This window comes from Sinohyriopsis cumingii, chromosome 9 (assembly GCF_028554795.1).
Source record: "Sinohyriopsis cumingii isolate HCF-2022 chromosome 9, ASM2855479v2, whole genome shotgun sequence".
NCBI classification, from domain to species: Eukaryota; Metazoa; Mollusca; class Bivalvia; order Unionida; family Unionidae; genus Sinohyriopsis; species Sinohyriopsis cumingii.
This window is the reverse complement of record NC_142969.1, coordinates 105,055,798-105,080,835: the sequence shown is the minus strand read 5'-3', so window position 1 is coordinate 105,080,835 and position 25,038 is coordinate 105,055,798. Positions and strand designations below refer to the sequence as shown.

The following is a 25,038-nucleotide window of genomic DNA, read 5'->3' as shown; positions in this document are numbered from 1 at the left end:
GATTATGGGATAATGAATACGATTGTAGAGATGTTATTTCAATTGATATGTTTGCATGTTATTCGGGATGTTTTCTTGGTATGGGAGAGTGTTCTAAGTATTTTGAGCGAGTTGGACATCCCACACACGAAATGACCAGAGTATCGATAAATGGACCATTGCCGGAATTTGATTTGACTTGATTCACTTCGATCGAGTCATTTAAGTTTGCCGAATATCTTCATTCGATTTGTTATGTCTGGTTAGACAAACATTATTTTTACGGTATATTCTCGATGCAAAAATACTATTATTGTTAACAGTAGGTGAAGCAATTATATCATATCATCCGCAGAGGGACGTTTGGTTACCACAACAAAATAAATATTCTGATGATGAAAATCCTGATGTAACTGATTTTGAGAATAAAATCGCAAAAGATCTCGGCAGAAAAATAATCGGTAAATTCACCCAAGGAGGATCATATGATCGTAAACGGCATTGTACAATATTGATTATAGATGATGCTGAACCAGATTTTATAATTGCTGATACAAGGAATAGAAAAACGTTTATAAGTCGAATTGATATTAGTTTATCAGACGGAACTAAATTAGGTACCATTTTGAGTTATATTGATGGTGAGTCACCGTAGTTTGCGCATTTAAGATCTTCACTGCTCGCGTACGTTTCGATAAATCTATTATCAGTGATAAACAGATTTGCTGATACCGCAGTTAGAGTCGCTACGGATTCGTTTTGTATCAATAAAAAAATACAAGATTGTTAGAACAACTACATATCGGCACTTATACATTATGGGGTGAATGGGAAATAAAACAAGAAGTTATACTTAATTATTCTGAATTCGGCGACGTTGAAATTAAGAGTATTTATTAACAAAAAATTCAAATATCAAAATTGTCTTCAGGACCATCTGTAATTGATCCTGTAGCTTAGCATAAAACAGTTTATCTCAATGGGCCTAGTGGTTGTGGTAAAACAACTCTTGTGAACGAATTATTCTTGAACAGTTGTTCGGAAATTGTTGCAATAACACCTACACACAGACTCGTAAGAGAAATGAGAGAAAGAAATTTTAAATCATGTACTTATCATAAATTCTTTCGATAGAAGGGAGAGAAATGGACTCCTCAACGAACGGGAGAGAAATATATTCCAGTGATTATCGTTTGGGATGAAATATGCACTGTTTGATTAGAAACGTTAAAAATATTTCTTGATTGGTTATTGACAAATATACTGCTGTAATAATGTGCGGCGATCATGGTCAACCACCACCTTTTGTTGGAATGTCTCCACATAAATGGCTGAGGAATTTTATAGATTATTATGAAGAAATAACTGATGATCCTAGAGCACTTGATCCATAATTAGGAGAGTCTGAAATTAATCAGACAACAACCAAATAAAATTCAATGTGAAATAATGCGTGAAATAATTTCAGAAACTCATATAAACAATTTTTGGAATTTATGGAGAGGAGATGATTTGATAGTTGCAAGTAGAAAGATCGTGATAAACTTCAACAACAATTATTTATGTTACATAATTAAAAAATTTCAAATCTACCCGTAACATTGTGTTATCGACCTATTGATACGCGACGGCAGAATATCGACGTTGATATACCAGGATCATCAGAGAAATAAAATCTCGAGTTAAATGATATTGTCTTAGTTCCTGTCAATGGTGTTGAAAGCGCGTTAACCATGGAAAAATCTCCATGGCCGCGAGGATACGCAATGACAATTCATTCATCAGAAGGATTAGCTATCTCTGATACAAATGTTTGGATCGTCGATGATTCATATCCAATGGTCAAATTTAGTTTATCTCGCAGTGTCTCGAGTCAGAAGAATATCTCAGCTGAGGAGAATCGTCATAAACTTTACAGAACTAATGGTAATAGCGATGTTATTGACAATGACATAGTAAGAAAAAACAATTGGTTATAAACAGTGTGCAAAAAATTAAACATGACTTTGATCTCGAAGCTGAATTTATCATGACATTGAAACAACATCAAAATAATCATTGTCCGAGCTGTAATACAGAAATGTTGTGGCAGTATTCAAATAATAATCCAAGACTATTCAGTGTAGACAGAATTAATAGTAATTTTGGTCATACACGCGAAAATGTGATGCTGGCCTGCCTTGAATGTAGTCGACGTCGAGGTGCTAGTTTACAAAGGTGAACGTGGTGGTAATTGTGTGTTTTCAGGAATTACAAGTAATTGCTCGCTTACAAATTCACGTTGAGGAGCATTTGAATCTAATCTATACATTGCGTGTCTACCCGTGGATCTTACCACTCTAGAAATTGTATGTGTTGTAATACTCCAAATAGGATCAGTCGCTCTTTTTTTACCACTTTCAAGTTCACCGGGTTCATATAAATATCTTACAGTAACATTACCTAATACTTATTTTTTGAAAAGTCATGTCGTTGTATTGGTATATGTTTTCTTTTTGTAATTGCTTTAATAGGTTTCATTGAAGTTGTTCGAGTAATTTAATTATTTAATGCATTTATCACACTTGGTAATCTCGCCACCCATTCGTGGGATCTTGTATCTTTATGAATTATTTTCTTTGCATATTGATATCCAAATAACCGCTCAGCAAGTGTTCGATTAAATCGTCCAACATTTGCCTGATCACGATGAATAGCAGTATATCCTGGTCTAATTTTGACGTTATGTTTTTTCATTAGAGATGATACTGCACTAAGAAATACCTTGCCAGGATCAACTTATAATAGTTGTGGCCATTATAAGGGTCCTAGTTGATAAATTCATTCAAAAGCAGAAGAAACTTCAGTTGCTGTTTTAGTTGAAAATGGTTCAGCTTCCTTATATCTACTTGCAACGTCAGCGACAGTTAACGCGTATTTGTTTGTTAATTGACGTTTTCCAATTTTAGTAGTATCATGTGGCAAAAGAAAATATCTGCTTGATGAACTTCATTAGGGGTACTGAGATCAAAATGTGCATGCTGAACTTTTTTAAGGTTATGGTTGAAAAAATTTGCCATAATTCCTGTCGTGCTAACCATTTTCAGCAGCAGAACGTGCAACATTTGCTGCATCAGCGAGTTTACTAATCGTTTCTCTACCCCTCCAATATCCTCTTTGGCTAAAGTAAATTGAGTCCATTATTTCAATAATCGGTTGATTAATTACCGGTTCTGAATAATAATTTACCTTTCGTTGCAGATCTTACCAACCAATTAGTTAATGATTCTCTGAAAGGTTTATGTTTTATGGAATTTAATGCATGAGTCAACTACCTGTAAGTGCACGCTTTTTGTTTTTTGTTATTATTGTTGTTAATCCAATTGTGGGGGTAGATGCTCTACATCGAACACAATATACATCCATATTATTTATTATATTTCTACAACATGGATATCATTGATTTCTCAGCGACACGAAATCAAGAGCCGGTCAAACATATTTCAGCATTATCGAATTATCATAATGATAATAATAGGTCCATCGGGGTCCGGTAAAACGCAATTATTACTTAATTTGACAATAAGATGGGTGAAATAGGATAAGCTATATTTGGTAGCTCCGTCATTTCTGATCAGAGATGTTTCGATGTTCTAAAGATTTTAATGAAAATGCAAAGTTATTGAATAAAGATGGCGATAATATTATTAATTTTATAACTGATATTGATGAAGCACCGTCCGTAGATAATTTATTAATAATCTCGTAGTATAAGACGAAGTAATGTTAGATAAACAAACTAATCCAACAGCAGGAATATTTTCTCGAGGCAGGCATAAAAATACTGAGTGATATATGTTACTCGACGATACACACAAATACCTAAAGTGATCAGAGATAACTGTAATATTTTAGTTATGTTTAATGGAGTTGATACACATACTTTGTGAAATATTCATCAGACTTGGTGTGGTGGGGATATGGACATGATTAAGTTCAAAAAATTCTTTTCAAAAACACAATCTACTCCACACGGGTTCATAACAATAAATTTACACGATCACAGAGCAAGATATCGTGTAGGTCTTGAAAAAATAAGTGGTTGATATAAAAATGATTTAATTATAGCAGTAGAGAGGTTGCGACCTCAATGAAACGTCCGGCGGGTAAACGAACTCACATACTAATTTAGAAAGACACAAACGTCAAAAACAAAGTGACAAAAAAACTCACCCAATTAGAGAAACTCTCGTTAAAGTTAGAGGCTTTGGTTTGGCGTTACTGACCTTATTTTGTTTCATTTTTTCTTATGAGGTTTTAGTTTTCAAAATGATGTTTCAGCAAAAAGGTCTGTTCACTCTCTCTGCTGCTAGGGCCGTAGACAGCGATCACGTGTCCTGGAGTAAGAAACACCCAGGCCTCTCCCCTTGTTCCAACCAAATTTTTCTTTTATGAAATTAAATAGTGTTGCTCGACCGGGAATATATCCAAGGTTGCACTCTCCCAGCTCTTGTCGGCCCTGCAGAGAGGCTGCATGTTGAGGTTTGTCCCAAAGTACCTAAAATGAACTAGATAGAGTGCTTCACCATTCTGAAAATGGTTAGAACAAACACATCCCTCCAAACCAACTCGAGACTGTCACTCTGCCTTTGCTCAATTAGGAATTAGTAATCTGATTTCTAACACGTTAACTGCATATAATTAATATCTTGTCAAATAAAATCTCTGTTTACAAAGCACAATGACAGTACAAGCCAACAGTGTCCAGTAATTGTTCAAGCGACATGTACCCATATTCATGCCTCCTAATCCCTGCGGTTTTGAAGAAACATCCATGTCGTTGCACAAATCCGTATCACACACCGTCCAGCACGTTGAAGAGGGGCCATTTTCATCACAGCAAGTTCTATCATTGCACGACGTGCCATCTTTTCCACATCCTCGTAGTGCTGAGGTTACCCGCATATCACCTGAAAATATATTAAATGTGTGCCTGAAAGTAAATGGCATGTTGTACAACGATACAGCTGTTAACAAACACATGTATTAGTAAAAAAAATGTTGTGGTGGTGTTGATTATATGATCGTATTTTATGATATGTTTAAATGTATCGTTGATGTTGGTATTTCTTTCATGGAATAATCGATTCACTTTTCTTTATATGGCTGAAAAAATGTTGAAAGAGTATCATCATTGATGAATTTATAAAACATCAAACATACAAGACTGAGATCAAGCAGCACGGTTTATTTTTCCTCTGGCTTGCGAGCAATATTAACATAATATCCACATTAATTCATTCCTCCTATATTCTATCTTTCGTTTTGTTCCTTTGCTTATTCTGTACATTCATAATAATTCAAAATATTAAGCCTGTAATTTTCAGTACTATTATTTATTTGCTTTCCTTCAGACATCTCTGTTGAATCTGTACACCTTTGACACTTCGTCTCCAAATTGGACGTGTGCTATTGGCACATTTATTTAATGGCATAACAATTTGACTGGCTTCAAACTATTCATAATATTCTTTCCATTTCACATGTTCATACTTTCAATCATCCCTTGGGGGCCCCGAGTGGCCGAGTGGTCTAAAGCGCTCTCCGTTACGGATCACTGCCATCTCACCTCTGTCTGTGTAGGTTCGAGTCTCAGATTCAGCCAATATGGGTATGTGAGAAAGCTTGCCAGTAGCTTCTCGAGGGTCGGTGGTTCTTTCCGGGGATTTCCCGGGTTTTTCCTCCACCTTTAATACTGGCCGCCATGTATAGCCTATCTTGTGCTGAAAAATGGCGTTAAACCCTACAACAACAACAACAACATCAATTATCCATTCTTTGTTTGTCATGCAGATGTAACTTTTTTCCCCAAATCATGCCATCTGATATAGATACACGTTCAAGTCCTTCAGTTTATAAAGGAATGTATCGCCGAATTACTTTGCAGGATTTCAATTATTTTCCTCTCTTAAGTCAGGAATGAAACCCTTGTAAAATTTATTTTGTATTTTGATATTCAAATTTTTAACATATTTTAACTTAATGTTTTCCAAATGAAGCAACTCGTGTATATTGATCAATAATGCATGTTATTACATCCCCCACTATATTTCCGACTTCAACCTATTTTCTGATTTTCGCTTAAATGAGATACATTGACTTTCTAGCCTTTTGAGTAAGTTAAAAATTCGTCAGTATTTTCATTTCCCAGCGTTATTATTGTAAATTTCTTTTACTTTGTCAAACTGAAACTTTTGATCATTTCACGCTTTAAAGATGTATATTTGTACTTTTATCTACCTATGGTTTTCACATTTTTAAGTGCAAGCGTAGTTTTAAAAATTATTTATTTATAACATACAATATTCATCTTTACTCTTTCTATTTTTCAAAATCATCGATGTCAGCTACGATTATTTGTCACTGTTCATCCACAAGATTTACATAAACTTTTTGTAGTGAAATTATTTTGCTTCCTTCTTTAGTGTTATATAGATTGTTCGGTTTACCATTCTTTAAATATTTTAGTATATTTTCAACTCATTTTGTCCGTATAATAGTTTTCCTACAATTGTATAATATGTTTGTAAGCAAATGAACTTTCGAGACTGAGAAGCTCTTTTAAATGTTGTTATTTGCATTGTGCCCTTGTTGCGGTTTATTTTAAACCGATATATAATCATGGAATGAGTATACTTTATGTCTAATAAGTGATCGTTCAATGCTGTCAATAATCATGCGCAACCACCGTCAATTAGTTACATTTATTTCCAGCAAATGTCAATACTTTATTAATTCTTTCAAACGTATGACTGAATTCAGATTTTGTCAAAGTTTCACATTCTTGTAGTTGTTTATGTTAAAGCTACTTCATGTACTCTGTCACCATGTGGTATCTTAAATCGGACTTTGTTTTCCGTAAATTTCACATCTACGTTTGAAGGATCATTCTGGATTGACATTGGAAATTTTACGAGTCTTTAAAGTTGCAGTACCAATTTATCAAAATACCAATTTGTATATTTACTTTCCAGTGGCGTAGCAAGAAATTCTGGGTGCCACCACAAAACTAAAGTTTTGGGCCACCTCACAATAAAACTTTTTGTTTGATGTGAATTTTGGACCCCACTGGGTCTGCTCGTCTCCATGACCCTTCCCCCAACAGTTGCAGGGCTTGCTTGGATATTTGCCATCCCACCTTTACCCACAGGAAATACGTGATTTATTCCTTCTTCATGCTGTGTCGTTATAAGGATTTTCATATGAGGGTTGATGATGCTTTTCTCAATGATATCATAATTAAATCATTACATGTAAGCTGTAAATCTGCATCTTTTTTATACTGGAGTACACCAATTTGATGTTTGAAATAAAAACGTTATTACTTTAATTCTCTTGTATGTTATTTTGTTTACAAATCAAAATTTAACCCGACTTTAATTACATCAACCCTGTACATAGATAGACATTTACTCTATATACTGACCTGATAAACTCGTGAAATATTTGTATAACTTCTCTGAAAACTGTTGAAATTAGTATAATGTTGCTTTGTGCCAATACTCGGTATCTGAGCTCGAGTAGGCAAGTAAAAGGGCGATCCTTCGCATTTAATCGTCGATTTTGATCATAAATTTCACCCGAAAGCATATCTGCGTTCCCTCTGTTTTCTAAAATCCTGGGGGTAGCCCTCTCTGGAGTTTTAGGCCCATGGGACAAGACTTATCGGTTTATGTCACGGTGAATGAAGAGGATTCTTGTATTGGTTTCCTACGTCGAATCAAGTGGGTTGTCGATGAATCACTTAAATTACCTGGCTGAACTTAACCCATATCTATTTGATAGATCGAAATTAAAGGCAACGAGCTCTGGTCGTAATGCTTTTGTTTGGCATGCACTGTAACCTGAAGTAATGTCAACTCGTACCCTTGGCACCGATTTCATGTCGTACTCCATGTGACTCAATAAATAATCAACTAGAAGAAACAGGTGTGCTCAATTATCAAATATGCTCAATTATCAAATATGCAAATTTCCTTATATGCTATTCTTGTATACGTTAATGTTTCAATAGTATGTGGTTCATTTGCAGATAATAATAATAATAATAATAATAATAATAATAATAATATTAATACTAATAATAATAATAATTATAACCTTATTTAAAGAGAGTAACGGATGTGTTTTTTCACAAATATTTTAAAAAGCATGCACGCCATCTTTCAGATTCTTTTATTCAACTGAGGTACAATTAAATGTATTTTTCTACTCTTTTTAAAAATATATATCATTGCGTCGCAGATTTTTGGGAAAAAAGGATAACATTGTATTTGGTTGAGACAGTACTGTTTAATACTACTGTTTAATCTGGAAACTGTCCTGTTTTTAATATAAAGGTAAATCTGAATATAGTTTAAGTTTATACTAGGATTACGAGTCTTTAAAAGGAAAATCTAGATAGAAGAGAAGCGCAACAAAACCACAAGATTCTACGTTAGATTCAACACGAGGATGCAATTGCACTTATCATCGAAATTACAGCACAATTTCGAAATGTGTAATCCAGATTGAAAACTTATGACATGGCTCATGTAATTCGGATTTGCAGAATGAAGAAAATACATTTTGAGGAAATTCAGGATGTAAATCTGTAAGTATATTTTATTTTTCCATTCTTATCACCAGCTAAAGAAGACAGTATATGACTTGTCACATGTATGTTATTTATAAGGACCCGGTCTTGCGTATCTTATATAAAGTAGCTAGCCTGAATCTGTAACATTGTATCAACGCGGATTGTGCCAAAGCAGCTGGTATGTGACAGTCCACGAAACATGTTTTAGTTCATTCAGAAAGAAATTTAAACAACCACAACGTAAAGAGCCTCTTACGCGAGTGTACATGATTTGTGTGGCGTCTGCGTCCATTGTTTGTTTACAATAGAAAGTAGTTCCTTTATGCACGTGAATGCTATATGTATATTGTCGCGCCAGGTCAGTATCGGGTAATACTGAACGATTCTGACAATGTAAAGTTAACGGGGAAAAAAATGAGCATATAATAATATAAATTACCTCACACGATTATTATGATTGCACAAACATCAAACGCTTTTCACGAATTTCAGATTTGTATTGAGGAAACCAATTCCTTTTATATGATATAATTTGCTGGTAACATACTTAATCGTCTTGAACTATTTCTATTTCATTTTTGCCATTTTTCCTTCTTGTATCTGGTGTTTGTATCAATCTTTTTTCATTGTCTTCCTTTATATATGTTCTTCCATTTTTCCTTGACTTCAATTCTCCTTATAATTGTTGACAAACATTCTTACTTAATGTGCTGTTTGAACTTATTTATGCTGTTGTTGTAGCGTTTAACGCCATTTTTCAGCATACGATAGGCCAAACATTGCGGACAGTATAAATGTGGAGAAAGAACCCGGGAAAACCCCGGAAAAAACCACCGGCCCACCAGAAGCTACTGGCAAGCTTTCTCACATACCCACATTGGTCGAACCCGAGATTCGAACCCAAGCAAACAGAGGTGAGATGACAGTGATACGTAACGGTTAGTGCTTTAGACCACTTGGCCACTCGGACAGCGCCTAGCATGATTTTAAGTGCAGTACGAACTGATCGCCATCACTTGCATCGGGTCCCGTTGCTAGACTTCTCGACATTTCCGTCCCACACCTGATACCTTAAAGTCCTGTAGAGATTTTTGAGCGGAAAAAGAAGCAGGTTTGGACCCAATGGGAGCTTTAGGAACATAAATGAACACAGGTGGCTCAGGGCATAAGGTCACTTGTCCCTGCACCGACGTTGAACTCGGCAGCCTCCGAAATGAGTGGGCATCCCATTTTAGGATTACACTGCTCATCTCCGTAGCATGAGGAAGGGCTAGTAAAGGTGTCCTAAATATTAAGGGTGGGTAGCTTACTGACACTAACGGGGATTAGCGGTCGAAAACCTAGCAAGAAGACAAAGGTGCCTCGACTCGCCTTATGTGCCTAGAAGTAGCGCTAAATAACGGACATTACACAAGCCAATTGACCGGAGAGAATAACGGCTCTAGCTGGAACTGAACTGACTAGGTTCAACAAACACATAGCAGCCACAAATGAAACTCGCCTAATATAAGAAGGACAAATCAGCAAAGTAGGAGTTGGCTACACATTCCTTTGTGGTGAACGAAGTTAAGAAGAGCGACGTGAGGCTGATGTCTGGTTTCACGTCACGTTACAGCTAGTAAGCATTGCTGACAACTCTCCCAGAAGGTGCGGATGACAGACTATAGAAAGAAGGACGCCCATTGTCTGGAGAAAGACATTAGTGTCTGCGCCTATACACCCACGACGACCAACTCAGATTAGATCAAGGTAAAATTTTATGAAGATCTGGATTCTGCAGAAGAGCTCATCATTCCTGATTTCTTTAGGCCAGAGTTGGCAGAGATAACCAGACATATCATGATGTTATGGATAATAACGACTTTTGGCATGTTGAAACAACAACGGATTCATCTACTGAGGAAATGCCCTAAACATTGACCTGCTAATCACCAACACTATATTCCGTCTGCCAACCGCAATGCGACATCTTGGATATCCTCACGCTCCAAGCACTCACATATCTTTGATCATGCGATCGTCAGGAGAAGGGACAGGGAGGATGTCCGAGTAACCAAGGCCATGAAACATGCAGAATGCTGGACTGACCACAGACTCATAGTGTCTAAACACCCAATGTACAGATTCATCCTAGCAGACGACCACATCACAAAAGGTGCCCCGAAAGTTTATCATCTCCAAATGGAAGCAGGAGAATGTGCAACAGACATTCGTCGACCAACTGTACAGCCATCTAGATACACTCGACCTGTACTCAGAGAATGTCAAAAACCCCAGAGAATGAGTCAGAGAGTCTGTATACTCATCGTCTGCAACCAAAAATCGTCAGTCCCACCAAACGTAAACATCAAAATTGGTTTGATAAGAACGACGCAGCCATACAGAGACTTCGGAGGACCTGTTTATAAGACATAAGTTCATCATCTAAGAAGACACCCTTCAACAATATCAAGAAGACTGTCCAATGCATACTCATAAAATTACACAACTCATGGTGGAGCAATAAGGTGGATATGAAGAATGACATGAAGAACATATATGACGCTTTGAAGTCTATTTTAGGGCTACAGTCATCACGAACAACTCCAATAATGAGTGCTGACAGCAACAAACCGCTCACGTACAAAAGAAAATATACTTCAACGATGAGCAGTATGATTCAACAACATCCTCAATCAACAGTCATCTATCAGTTAGGAGGTAATTGATCGACTACCCGAAGTGGAAATCAACTTATAACTTGCTGATCCTCCAACGCAGACTCAAACTGAGAAAGCAATTTAACTGTTTTCAAGTGGCAAAGCACATGGAGAAGATGTCATATCATCAGAAGTCTACAAAGCCAGAAGGTCAAACATGGCACAGAAATTAACCGAACTCTTCCAGTCCATTGGGAATTAATAAACTATGTCCTAAGAGTGCAAAGATGCATACATGTCCCACTTGTACAAGCAAAATGTCATTAGACATTTCTCCAAAAACCACCGGGCAATCTCCTTTCTGTCAAGATCTGGCAAAATCCTCGCCAGAATTCTGCTGAATCGCCTTGTGCATCACATCGATACAGCGCTCCTGCCAGAGAGTCAGTGTGGCCTCTGAAAAGGACGAAGGACCACACACAAGGTGTTTGCAGCTCGTTAACTCCAGTGTTTGCAGCTTCGTAAACAGCAATGAACACAACTTCAACCTGTACACGACATGAATGGTCCTGACAAAAGCAAAATCTGGTTGATCAGAGAAATTCGTCGTTATGGTTCTGCAATTCCGTGATGGCCTTTTCGTCAAGCAAGTATGTATGCTGGGCTCCAACCCTCTTCAATAGCATGCTCTCTGACATGTTTACTGAGGCTTTCCGTGACCATGACACTGGGTTTGACATTAGATACCGGACTGACGTGAAACGTATCAATCTGAGAAGGCTACATACAAACACGAAGTTACAAGAATTGACTATTTATTATTTCCTATTTTCTGACGACTGTTCCTTGAATGCTAAATCTGAGTCTGACATGGATAATTTCGGTTTCAAAATCACTATCAAAACAAAATAGGTGTTGTACCAACCTGCACAAGGAAAGCCTTACGTAGTCTACCGACAAAGTAAATGACGAAACTCATTGGACATATTCTCCTATACCAGCAGCACACTGTCACGTGCAGCCTCAATGACAGAATTGCTAAAGCAAGTGTAGCCTTTGGCAGATTATGTGCAATTGTGTGTGAGCGCAGAGGTATTAGTCTACAAATAAAACTGAAGGTTTATACTGCTACTGTCTGTATGCTTACGAAACATTGACAGTGTACATACGCTTTGCTAAGAATGTCAACCTTTTCCAAATTAGCTCCCCTTCTCACGCGGACAAACATTCCAAGCATCCACACACTACTGATGAAACCACAGCCGAGATGGGCATGTCACAACTCCAGGATAGCTGAAGAGTATCGCCTGTGTTGAGCTGAAGGTGATTGTCAAAAGAAAGTATTCAAAGATTCCCTTAAATAATTCTTGACTCACTTCAACATTGACCTTCAGTCTTGGGAAAGTCCCGTACAGGATCGTTCGACCTGGTGCATTCTTATCAATACTGGAGCTGTAGACATTGAACTGAGGAAATGCGCAGAGGCAGTGCAAAAGCGTTAGCAACGTGAAATTCATAACTGCAGCACTTGCCCTATTGATCAAGAAAATCGAAGTAACATATGCTGTTAAGGGAGCTACATACAGTTCCAAATTGGACTGATCAGCTACGCAAACCAAAAGAATTAGTGATTTCATGGTCACCTCCGAACAGGAAAGACAAAGAAGAAGTTTGTCTACATTATGGTAACAAAAACATCGAGGGAATAAATGATGGAATATAATATAAAAATATAACTTTGAGATTAATTTTTTTGTATATACCTTTATTATACACTGTTTTGACAAAGCAGCTTGAATCGGTAGGGCAAGCTGGCTTTGGAGTCCCCCTTGTCACATTAGCTGCAGCTGTTACGCATTCATAATCAACTGTCCAATCGGTGCTTTTACTATAACTGCAGGAGTAACACTGGATCCCTGAAACACCTGTGAAATATAATGAAATTAATGAGGCATTATGTAATTACTATATTCGGACTCATTCATTGCAATCACACATATTCTTAATAAATCGGGGCGACCGCTCCGGTGGCCTAGTGCTTAGAGCGTCCGCCTCGGATGCGGGAGGTCATGGGTTCTATCCCCGGCCGAGTCATACCAAAGGCTTCCAAAAATGGTACTAACAGTTGCCTCGCTTGGCGCTCAGCATTAAGAGGTTAGTGTTAGGACTGGTCGGCCTGGTGCCAGGATAATGTGACAGGGTGGGATATCATGCTACATGTCTGCGGCATGATGCCCCAGTGCTAGGCATCACTATAAACTGCCACACTGCAGACATCAAAGCGATATGACAGAAAATTGTTAAAGCTACGTTAAAAATCCAAATCACACACACGCACACACACACACACAATAAATCTGGAGCGCATTAGTAATGTTGATAGAGCGTCAGTCTCGAAAACCAAGGATCAATGTTTTGATATACGCGCAGGCCGAGCGGGGTTAGTTCGCTCAGTGTGTCCTTAGAAAAGGCACACAGCTGTAATTTCTTTGACATGATAAAGCCAATAATGTGTTCATCGTGTTGTTAAAACCACTCATCCACAAGCTAAAGCCCTAGTGGGGAACAAACTTACAGTACACTATATAATTCTATTTCTAGCTTATCCTATAGATCCAAAACAATTTTTTGTCGTCTCCAATAAATATAAATTGAAATATGATCTTCATAGGAGAACCGAGTGCAGTTTGCGTCGTGAATGTACAGACGGAAAATCGATTGGGCGCTTCGCCATACAGCTGCGGCCTACATGCGGATAGCACTAACAATTAAGAGTTTATAATTGTACTTTTCTCTACGTTTATCGTGATAGCTGCCAAACTACACAGCGAACGACGTCCAAATAGCGATATTTTAGCTATATCATTCGGCAAATGGCATTATATACCTCCATATGCGCAAATTTTAAAAACAAATCCAAACAAAACAAACTCATTTTGCTTGCAGTCATGGACTCACTGAATAAAAATGTCTTGGAGTTCCTTGTTTTATATTTGTTTTTCTTTTCTAATCTTCGAAACCTTGAAAGGCTTGTATGTTCTCATTATCTTTTCTACAACGCCTTTTTTCTGGAACTGAAAGGTTTTCACAGACCTCTATGCGGACATTTCTTGTTAAAATGCAGTTATAATAAATTGCAATTTTCTGACCGTTGTCTTATGAAAGTACGAGAAGAAAAAAATGAAGATTTTCTCAAACTTTACGAATTGGTCAGCTTGTATTTCAAGTAAAAGAAGTCTCTGATGTGCACATTAAAACTGAAAGTTATTTTTCATCCTTTGTATTGTATCTGCTTCACACAAAAAAATTAAATATTGTCAGAAATTTCATAACCAAACTGAGGGAAAGTGTAAATTCGAAGGAAAAAAGAGAACTTTTTTATAAATAATAACAGGCAGTCCTTTATAAAATTAGCAAATGTGTGGCACTAATCTGAGTCAAACAAAACATTGCCCCTGTCTGCAATTATGTAAATTGATTGTAAGTCGATTTCTCTCTCTTTATAGTAATAGGATACACGAAGCATGCTTGCACAGTGTCTCTGTTTTATATACAGTATTTATATCAAAGCTCCAGAAATTAAAATGCTTACCTAATGACTGATTTACTGTTTACGAAACGTCTGTGAGTGTGGGAATATCATGGGATGCGAAAAGGCCACAACGTTTTATTTTAATTTTGTAAAATCTTACACAAACATCCTCTCACTCTCTCTCCATTCGGTATTGATAGGGAGGTAACTTGTAGAGATCTCGTTCGTTCGCTTGCGTGTGAATGTCGTATTGAAATGTATATGATAAGAAACAAGACTGTAGAAAAATTCGACCGCCGCAGACTGGTTTGATTCATACAAACTGAAAATGTCAGATGCCGAAATCTATAAAAAAAATTATAAAAATAGTAATAAAACTAGCCGCACACTGAGAATGTATCCACGTGGCATTGTGCAAGAAAATGAGTAATCTGAAATTTAAAAATGATTGAATTTCTTTGGATTGTTTTACAGCTAGATTTATGAAACAGACCTTTCATAACATTGCCGAATAGTCAGTTTAAATAGGCGTCATTTAAATCCCTAGGGCAATATATTATTCCGAATTCACGTTCAATCATAGCTTTCCGTTGGTTGAATCTTAGCATACATGTGTAATAATACATCATAACTTCCTGTGAAGTTAGTTTTAGCAGAGACGTGTTATACGTCAAGAATTTTTTTGGAGTGGACCATAGAAGAGTTCTGTAATATATCAACGGTCAAAGCCGAAAGTTTGATGGTTTCTCCTTATCACATTTTGATATACTCGATTTGTGACCACATTAACAAGTTGACATTTTTATTGCTCTGATAGTCACGTTTACTTTTACATGAAACGAAGCACAACAAATAGTCAGCTGTGACTATCAAGGCTTTCTTGATCCCAACATTGTATATTTTTTCTGAATGAGTTATTCTTTACATTCATCATGTACCATACATTTTGGGCACATCAGTAATTATAAAGATCATTTTATTTCGTGTAGTCGTTAGTAACTAGATACCACATTATTTGTGGCGGTATGGCATAGACACTTGAGCATGTAATAGGGAACGTTATGTGCTAAGTATCTACCACATAGGTAAAATATACATGCAGATATTTTCGCTACGTTGTGGATTTTTCCTGCTTTTCTATAACAGTGTAAAGTATAAATAAAATAAAAAATAAAAACATTAAAACAAATCAACAAAATACGTCAAAGTGTTCTTATACAATCCGTAAGGTATTTTATCTCGCCGTCAAATAAAGACCTTTAATTAAAAATAAAGTCCTTTTATTAAAAATATTAAAACTTGTAAAATAATAATTTATAATAATTCAAATAAATTGTTATACATACATAAAATTATGTACTATATAGAAGTTACTCGACAAGACAAAATAAAGTAGCTGTAAAATAATTCTAATGTGTCCCTAAAATCACTTCTATACCCCAAACTTCAGCAATTTCCAACATTTATTTCTCCAACTTGTATATGGTTGCTATAGCATTTTTATACATAGAAAGCACAGAAAGATAAATAAATATTTAATCGAAAGGCAAGATATCTCAAATAAATTATAGTTCATTTTAAAACATTAAATAAGATATCTTCCACATGTCAGTCCTTATAACATTTTTCAATATGTACGATATGTTATGCATTTCTTAACATATCAAGAATATTAGTTACCTTAAATTTTTTTGATATTCAAATTTTCACTTGATAGATAGATACATAGATACATACATACATACATAGTTATATATAATTACCATAAAAGTACAAGCAATTCTCTATTACTATGCAGGTACCTTAATAAAGAATATATCATATAAAATATTAATTCAGATATCTCATAAACGTCTTTAGACTTCCCATAAAAATTACGAATCGTTTCTCTCTCTCTCTCTCTCTCTCTCTCTCTCTCTCTCTCTCTCTCTCTATATATATATATATATAAAACCATTATGAGATAGCTGACATGGTTTGATACGATACACAGTTTAATATGTAAATGGACTCATTTTGCACATTAATAATTAATATAAACAGGGTGCAGCTCATTTAGCTTGGTACAAGCTAGGGATGCATAAGGCTCTAATGATGATTGCATGTGCATTGTATAAGAAGAAATTCAAGCTGCATACTTTAGAAGTTTGATTACATGTATATATGCTTGTGTGTAGCAGAGCTCAATCCTGTACTGTGTTCGATGATAGATAATGCATATCCTGAGCCACGGGCCTAGTGGTTAGGGCGTCCGCATCGGATGCGAGAAGTTGCGGGTTCAAACCCCGGCCGTGTCAAACCAAAGACTTCTAAAAATGTTACTCACAGCTGCCTTGTTAGGCGCTCAGCATTAAGAGGTTAGTGTTTGGACTGGTCGGCGTTTTTTCAAGATATTGTGAATGGGTAGAACATCATGCTAATTGTCTGTGGGATGATGCCCCAGTGTTAGACATCACTATAAACTGCCACACTACAGACATACGAGCGATGTGACTAAAAAATTGTTAAAGCTACGTTAAAAATCTAAATCGCAGACACACACATACACATCTTGAGAAGAATATATCTCTTGCAAATTTAAACAATTTCGGCCTGTTTCTTGTTTTTTATCTCTTGATTAATCGTTTTTGTAATACAATTTTAGAATCAATAATATCGCAGACTTCTTTTATATAAAGAAGTACTCATGGAAACGTATTAAATTCCACACAAAGTTTTGCATTTCTCATAGTAGATTGAAGTGAAAATGCCAAAACCTAACCCTTTTGTGACCCATCTTAAATTTCACGCTGCCCACATATTTTTTTTTTTGTCATACAAAAAGCGCCAGTTTAGTATAGCTGCAAAATTGTTCCTTCTAAAGTTGTTTCGATCTATGTGCATATATTCATGACTTACTAATATATCATTAAAGAGGATACTTTCTGTAACTTTAAATAAGTATGTACATCTTATATAATTCATCAAATGTAGATACATTGTATGAGGTATTATATACGCATTTTCATGACATCTAATTTGCTTATAAATTACATTATATATATTACAAAGCAAATTTATATATATATATATATATATATATATATATATATATATATATATATATATATATATATATATATATAATATGTCTTGTAAAAGTAATCAGATAAACTCTAAGCAAGAACTTATACATTTTGTACCATACCCGACTTACATTTGTTTCAAAGATATACATAAAGCATAGATTATAAAGTATATGCGATATCCAATAAAGTTTATAAAATATATCATACATTTTAAAATATGTTTTATGAAGTTTATAAGACATCTCAGAAAGTTTGTCATATATTTAGTTTTTTTAATCAAATTAATTTGGCTTGACAGACAAAAAGTCCAAAGTGGTCATAGCGACGCTTTATAATGAACAGAAAATTGAAGGTTCGATAGGCTTCATCAAACAGTTGCCACTACGTAAACCATGTACTGGTGTGGATTTTCTCTATATGAATAGTTCTCATTTACCATGGCGGATTGTACCGGAAAATTGAATCGAACAATGTTACTATTGATACACGCACTTATATAAGTATAATGTCGACAAATCTCACCAGATTGGGAGCTGGTGTTGGAATTCTTCGACAAACTGTGAGGCTTTGCCCAGTGTCCGTGGTTTCTGTCTACACAGATGAAATTTTATACCCAAGCCTTTCTCTTTCAGTTCTGTTGATGCCGTCTTTGCTACAAGACGACTTGCTTGCAGGCTTTCATGGTCATTACCAAACAGGACAATTTGTCTGCGCACCACTCACAATTCCGGCATCAGAAAATAGACTGAATACAACCTCACATTTTCTGGTAGTGGAGGTACGGACTGTTTGATAGGGAACAAACCGATTAGTTAAAAAATTTAACGTCACTGTTCAGTCGGAACATGACGGCTTTGCCCGAAAAAGGGCAGATACCTCCAATCGCGAATCTCACCAGAAGCAACGTCCGCTGGTTATAGTGTTCCGGAGGTGCCGATGTATATCCACACAATGTTTTGCTATTAACTATTTATTTGTGCCTGTTCGTCAGTTAGACACGTTGCCAGGATGGTAACACGAGAAATATGCAACAAACAAATCTCAGAGAGCAAGTTCAGCATAATATTGTATATGTAAATTTCCGTGAGACATTGTTGCTCCCAGCCTGCTTCCACATTCGTAAACTTTGTAATTGATTTTCCCTTGTTAAAAATGTTATTCTCTTGGTATATAAACATTTGAAAATGCATTATAGAGGTCACATGGAGATTGTATCGTTGTTTAATGACTTATCTATCTATCTCTATTTACTTACCGAACAACCTACCCCCCTCTCTCTCTATAGACCACGCATGTGGCCTAGTAGTTAGAGCGTCCGCCTCGGATGTGGTACGTCGTGGGTTCGATCACCGGCCGAGTCATAACAAAGACTTACAAAAGTGGTACTAACAGCTGCTTCGCTTGGCGCTCAGCATTAGGAGGTTAGTGTTATGACTGGTGGGCCTGGTGTCAGGATAATGTGACCGGGTGGGACATCATGCTACGTGTCTGCGGCATGATGCCCCAGTGCTAAACATCACTATAAAATGTCACACTGCAGACATCGTAGCGATATCACTAAATAAATTGTTAAAGCTATGTTAAAAATCCAAATCACACACACACACACACACACACACACACACACACGCAGACACTTTTAGTTTTAGTTACAATGTTACATGCATATTAAAAGTTAAATAAACAACGAGAAAAGCCACCGTGCCTTGAGGTTCTGTTTCATAGGCATCCATCAAAAGCCTTTTAATTAAATACAAGTCAAATAACGAATGCTGCCTTCCTGACAATGTATAAAAAAAACGTATAGATAGTCTTATAACCATCCTCAGCATCAGTTTGATATATTATCCCATACAACAAAACCGGTTTAGAAACGACACCCAGACGGCTCAAGTTAAAGATAATTAGATTTGCTTAGGAAAGATGATCGTGTTTTTTGCACAACAATTGCAAGAAACAACAGACGTCCACGACCAAACAGGGAAAACGTGATTTCATTTAGTTGACTGTGCGCATTGATGTGGGATGGGCTTTTGTCACATACGTGGGAATGTGAATCTATTTTCTTTCATTCAGATCATGAGTCAGTTTTGACATCCGGGTCTCTGGAGACCAACCTTAATGGAACAAAAAGGTTAAGACTCGATTTGCATCCGTAAAGTTATGTTAGAGTTTAGTACCTTAGTATTATAAACCCTACCCTATTAAATTCAACGTTCTGAATGTATTGTAAATGTATTCATTTAATATATAATTTCCATAACTACTTGCATGATAAATATCCCCACCCCAAATCTAAGTTGATACCGATGGGTGATTTGTGGGTATGCTGTTACATGTTTATTAAAATGTTCAATTTCGCTGCATGTAAATCTTTCAGGAACACAGCTACGTACTGCGTTTAGATCATTACCTGTATTTGGTATAACCGTATCTAACACGAAATTCAAGCTGGCTACATGACAGAGGGTCGTGCTTTTCCAAGTAGATTTACGACTCGCCGAACACAGGATTTGATCCTGAAATATTATGTACATACCGCCAGAAGAAGAAAAAACTCCAATCGACGGTAGCTCAAAAGCCGCGTGATACACCAGTAAGTGTATACAATGTACACCGACATGTGCAGAGGAGACTGTATGTAAATATTTGCACACTTTAATGAAAGAGATGTCAGTCCCTAAACCTTCAGTAATATCATTACACGTGTGGGGCAGATTTATCGGCCTACAGATGTATATACAGATTTGTGCTAGGTAAAATAATTAAAAACTAAATAAATAAGGCCCAAAATGTATTTTTCTGATGTGTTGTAAGCATGGAAATTCATGATTTGAGTAAAACTAAACAACAAAACTTAAAAAATATAAGGCTTGTTACAATTCACGCTTATTTTTCATACGACCGTTTATACTCTAAGTCTGAGTAACGCCTCTTGTAGATATTTTTGTGTGTGTAATGGTTGAATTCCAATTATGATGCCACGGAAATAACGAATACCCTTACTACATAAATAAAACCGGCATAATAATTGGATTGAAAGGCCAATACGCAGCGACTGTCACGTCCGACTAACCCATAACTGGATCAAAATGATAGGCCCCAAATGCCCCCCTCCCCCGAAAAACAAACAAATAAAAGATAAAATATATTTCAGATAACTTGTGTGGTGTTAGAGCGGTGCAATTCGATCACAAAATTTCAAAGGTTTAATGAATTGTTGTTTTCATTAATTTAGGTACGTGCATGTATAACAAGGTTCATACTTTAGACAGTGGTTAGAGCGTCCGCCTCGGATGCAGGGGGTCGAGAGTTAGAACCCCTGGCCGAGTTATGCCAAAGACTTATTTTATAAAATGGTACCAGCAGCCGCCTCGCTTGGTGCTCAGCCGTAAGAGGTTAGTGTCAGGACTGGTCAGCCTGGTGCCAGGATAATGTGACACGGGTGGGATATGATGCTACATGTCTGCGGCATGATACCCCCGAGCTAGACATCATTATAAACTGCTACACTGCAGATATCGTAGCGAAAAAAATCTTAAAGCTATGTTAAACACACACACACACACACACACACACACACCTAGCAAATAAGTACATGTTTCGTAAGTACGAATACACCAAGTCGTACGTAGTCAGGAGCTGAATTAACACGTAAGCTTAATAAATTGAATGTAGTCAAGAGTTGATGTAGTACGTCAACTCAAGGAAGAGTAAAATTCTATATACATGCAAAATACACGGTAAAATCGTCAGCGTTTCATCCCGCCATTGGTTTGTGGTCTAATAGTATATAATAATTTCATTTTTAAGTTTTAACACGCCATTATTTTTTGGTTAAGTAATACATTTTAAAAGTACCATTTTATCTTTAACTTCGCTTTTTGATTTTGTGGTTGGACAATACCTTGAAATGAGGGGATGAATCTTTAACCTCGCCATTGTTTCGGGGATTAATGTCTCATTCAAGTTCCATGGACGTTTCTACAGAATTAAGATTGTAGTTTTATATTTGTATCAATGTAAGATTATTCCAAGTTCGAGCATTTTGATATTTTAGTGAAACACTAACCTGTTACCAATATTCATCAAAAATAGCTAAACTGACTAAAAATATAAATGTAATCATAAATTTACAGTGAAAATATTCTTGTGAACATTCTGAATAGAGAACTGTTCCCTTGTATGTATGTATGTATGCATGTATGTATGTATGTATGCATGCATGCATGCACGCACGCACGCAAGCACGCACGTATGTATGTATGTATGTATGTATGCGTGGTTGATGGTAGATAGAGTTACAATTCAAAAGTGCTGATACATTCATTTCTCACCCATGCTACAGAGATCTGTTTTTCTAACCTTACTTTTCTAATCTGTCTAGTCATCTCAGACCAGTCGTCTCAGTCAACGTGTTCACGCGCTCAAACTACTTTAAACAAAAGAAACCCTCGTTGTCATCTGCTGTGCCTGACTTAGTTGTTCTAAAATCAAACAAAAACAAAAACAACAACAACAACAAATATATAACAAAACATAGTAACTTATGGTAAATCCATCTTTGAGAACACATCATACAAAAACATTTCGAGAGAGACAAAGACACACACACACACACACACATACGATTTCGAGCTTTTTGGTATTATGCTAGTTCGTTCCACACAGCATGGTCAATTTTATCCTATATGCAGGCCTAACTCAGTACATTTTCAGGTCAGCGTTATTAAATGTAGCTAGAGCTACGTAATTAGTTTTAAATACTTCGTGTGAAACAAATTATATATTGTTTGCTACATTTAATGACGCTGACCTTAAAAATGACTGTACTACAGATAGGATAAAATTCTCAATGCTGTGTGAAATGAACTATGACAGAAAACACTGATCCATGCACATAGACTACAGACCTTTACACTTCATAGCCTCTCAACTATCTTAACAACTACAGAAAACTTAGTAACACCCAGAAAATGTGTTATGTCAAGCATGCTTTATTCTAATTTTGTTAAGCATGTCCATTGTGCCCCAGTTGAATAAAAAATATACCTACACTATTTAATGACAAATAATACACTTACCAGCCAGAAGGAATCATTCATCGTCAACACATTAATCCATAAGCAAATTTCAAGGTAGCACTTGCCATATTTCCAGGACAGAACAACTAATACTCTTCATAGCCTCTGAACTATCTTAACAACTACAGAAAATTTTGTAACAGCCAGAAAATGTGTTATGTCTGTTGGTTTTCATGCATGCATATATATATATATATATATATATATATATATATATATATATACACACACGTACGTTTGTGTTATATATGCTTATATGTTTGACTGCATGCCTGTTCCTATTATTTCTTTACTAGAGATTACATTTCAGTTATTTCACTATTACATAATAGTAACAGAAACGTTAAAGTGGGATGAATGAGTACTCATCCTATTCGTAGCGTAACTATAATTACAAAGGTACAACCCGTCTCATTAGACCCTAGCATTAAGATCACATTGCACGCACCTTGCTAATACGATGCCCATTGTGTACAGCACAGGATATACAAGAATATATTGTCATCTTCATATCAGATCATCGAGGAACTGATTTATGAGTATACATCATACCATAGCCTTAACATATGAGGTATATAAGTGTGAGAGATATGGTGGGGAGAGATACGTAGAAAGATAAATAAATACTTATGAAGTGCTTTAGTGATAGATTAGTATATTTTGTGTATATAATCTGCAGATATATAAACTTTTGTACAGAGCGCATACGAAGTTATAACATCATTTAAGTACCCGACATTAGCACGCCTTCTTGATTCTTAGACATTTACAGAAGTAATGAAGGGTGACACCAATATTTTTCTATGTCCCTGAAGAGTATATATCACTTCCCTGTTCTTTTGACACTGGTACTATATTAATCATTACATATACAAACCCCAGAAACTACAGTAGAATATGTCCCTTACCGTGGTATTGAGCCAGTAGAGTCAGGATTCCCAGAACAAAAACACTGAAGGCTGAAATCGAACTCATCGCGTCTTTACTTTCAAGGATGAAGCAAGGTAATGGCGTGTATTAAAACACGCGTGCGCAATTAGCCCTACCCGTATGACATAATGACATTCCAAGTCCCTCCAATGGTATTGTGATATAATTTTTGATTTTGAGTGTTTGCTTGCGCGTATCCGGAAACAAGATGCTACATTTATTCACCTCGAGAATAGAAAAAGAAGTTTTGTAGGCAAGTCTGTACAATAGAGGGTTATTTTTTTTAATAGGATTTTGGGAAGAAAAAGAAAAGATGATGACGAAGATAATGCTGACAACCACGATGACAATTATGATTATAATGATGTAAAAGGAAAAGACGTCCATATTAGTAGAAGTAGTAGTAGAAGTGGTAGTTGTAGTAGTTGTAATAATAATAATAATAATACAGATGATGATGATGATGATGATGATGATGATGATTTGCCGTGACCTTTATACATAACGTATTGTTTTGGATGGATGTGAAAGGTATAGTATATTACAGTAGATTACTTCATCTTTACACGAAAGAACCGTTAACTAATTTATTCAATGAAAATATTTACATTTTCCTTTAAAAGTAACTTAATGACCCAATTGAACATAACAGGACTTTAGTGTCTCTTTTTTAAAAAAAATAAAGTGTTCTCAAATGATATTTTGGGGTTTTAGACGGATCCTAGAAAATCCTTTTTTGAATGGGGAGCATAACAAAGGAGGCAAATGACATTTGGAATGGAATCGCTTGTGGCGCCCCAGGGAGCTAAGCCCCTAAAAAGTCATGTATTTTAAGCGTCCTTAGGGCCTAATTGTAACCATCTTACTGTTAAGAAAACGTTCGATGGGAAACGTTCCGGCTGTCTCGCGTTCAGCAGGGGTTGGGTAGGTCGAGTTCCTAACCTGGGTGTAACTTTGTACTATCAGAATTCCTGCCCTATTTCTACTGAAATATGTAGCTATAAACAGGAGATCTTTCTCGCTTTAATTGCATTCGGATAAATATTATGCACACCTTTATCATCAAAATGTTGCAGTGGCGGAGTTACGGACCTTCCTTCGAGTTTTTCTTAATTACTTATTCGAATTTTACTTAATTACCTTTTTTAAATTAATTTTCGTTTCCTGATGTGGAAAACAGGAAAGCGGG

At 36.2% G+C, this 25,038-nt stretch overlaps 1 protein-coding gene across 1 annotated transcript; it reads right to left on the bottom strand.

Annotated features, from left to right (window-relative positions):
* Positions 1-428: 428 nt before the first annotated feature.
* On the bottom strand, positions 429-23,988 carry LOC149792405 (uncharacterized). Its single transcript, XM_089970975.1, has 3 exons — positions 23,828-23,988; positions 12,999-13,160; positions 429-4,928 (listed from the first exon to the last, which is right to left on the bottom strand). Exons 1-3 carry the CDS (start codon positions 23,892-23,894, stop codon positions 4,660-4,662), a joined length of 498 nt encoding a protein of 165 aa, XP_089827101.1. The 5' UTR covers positions 23,895-23,988; the 3' UTR covers positions 429-4,659.
* Between the last annotated feature and the right edge of the window lie 1,050 nt (positions 23,989-25,038).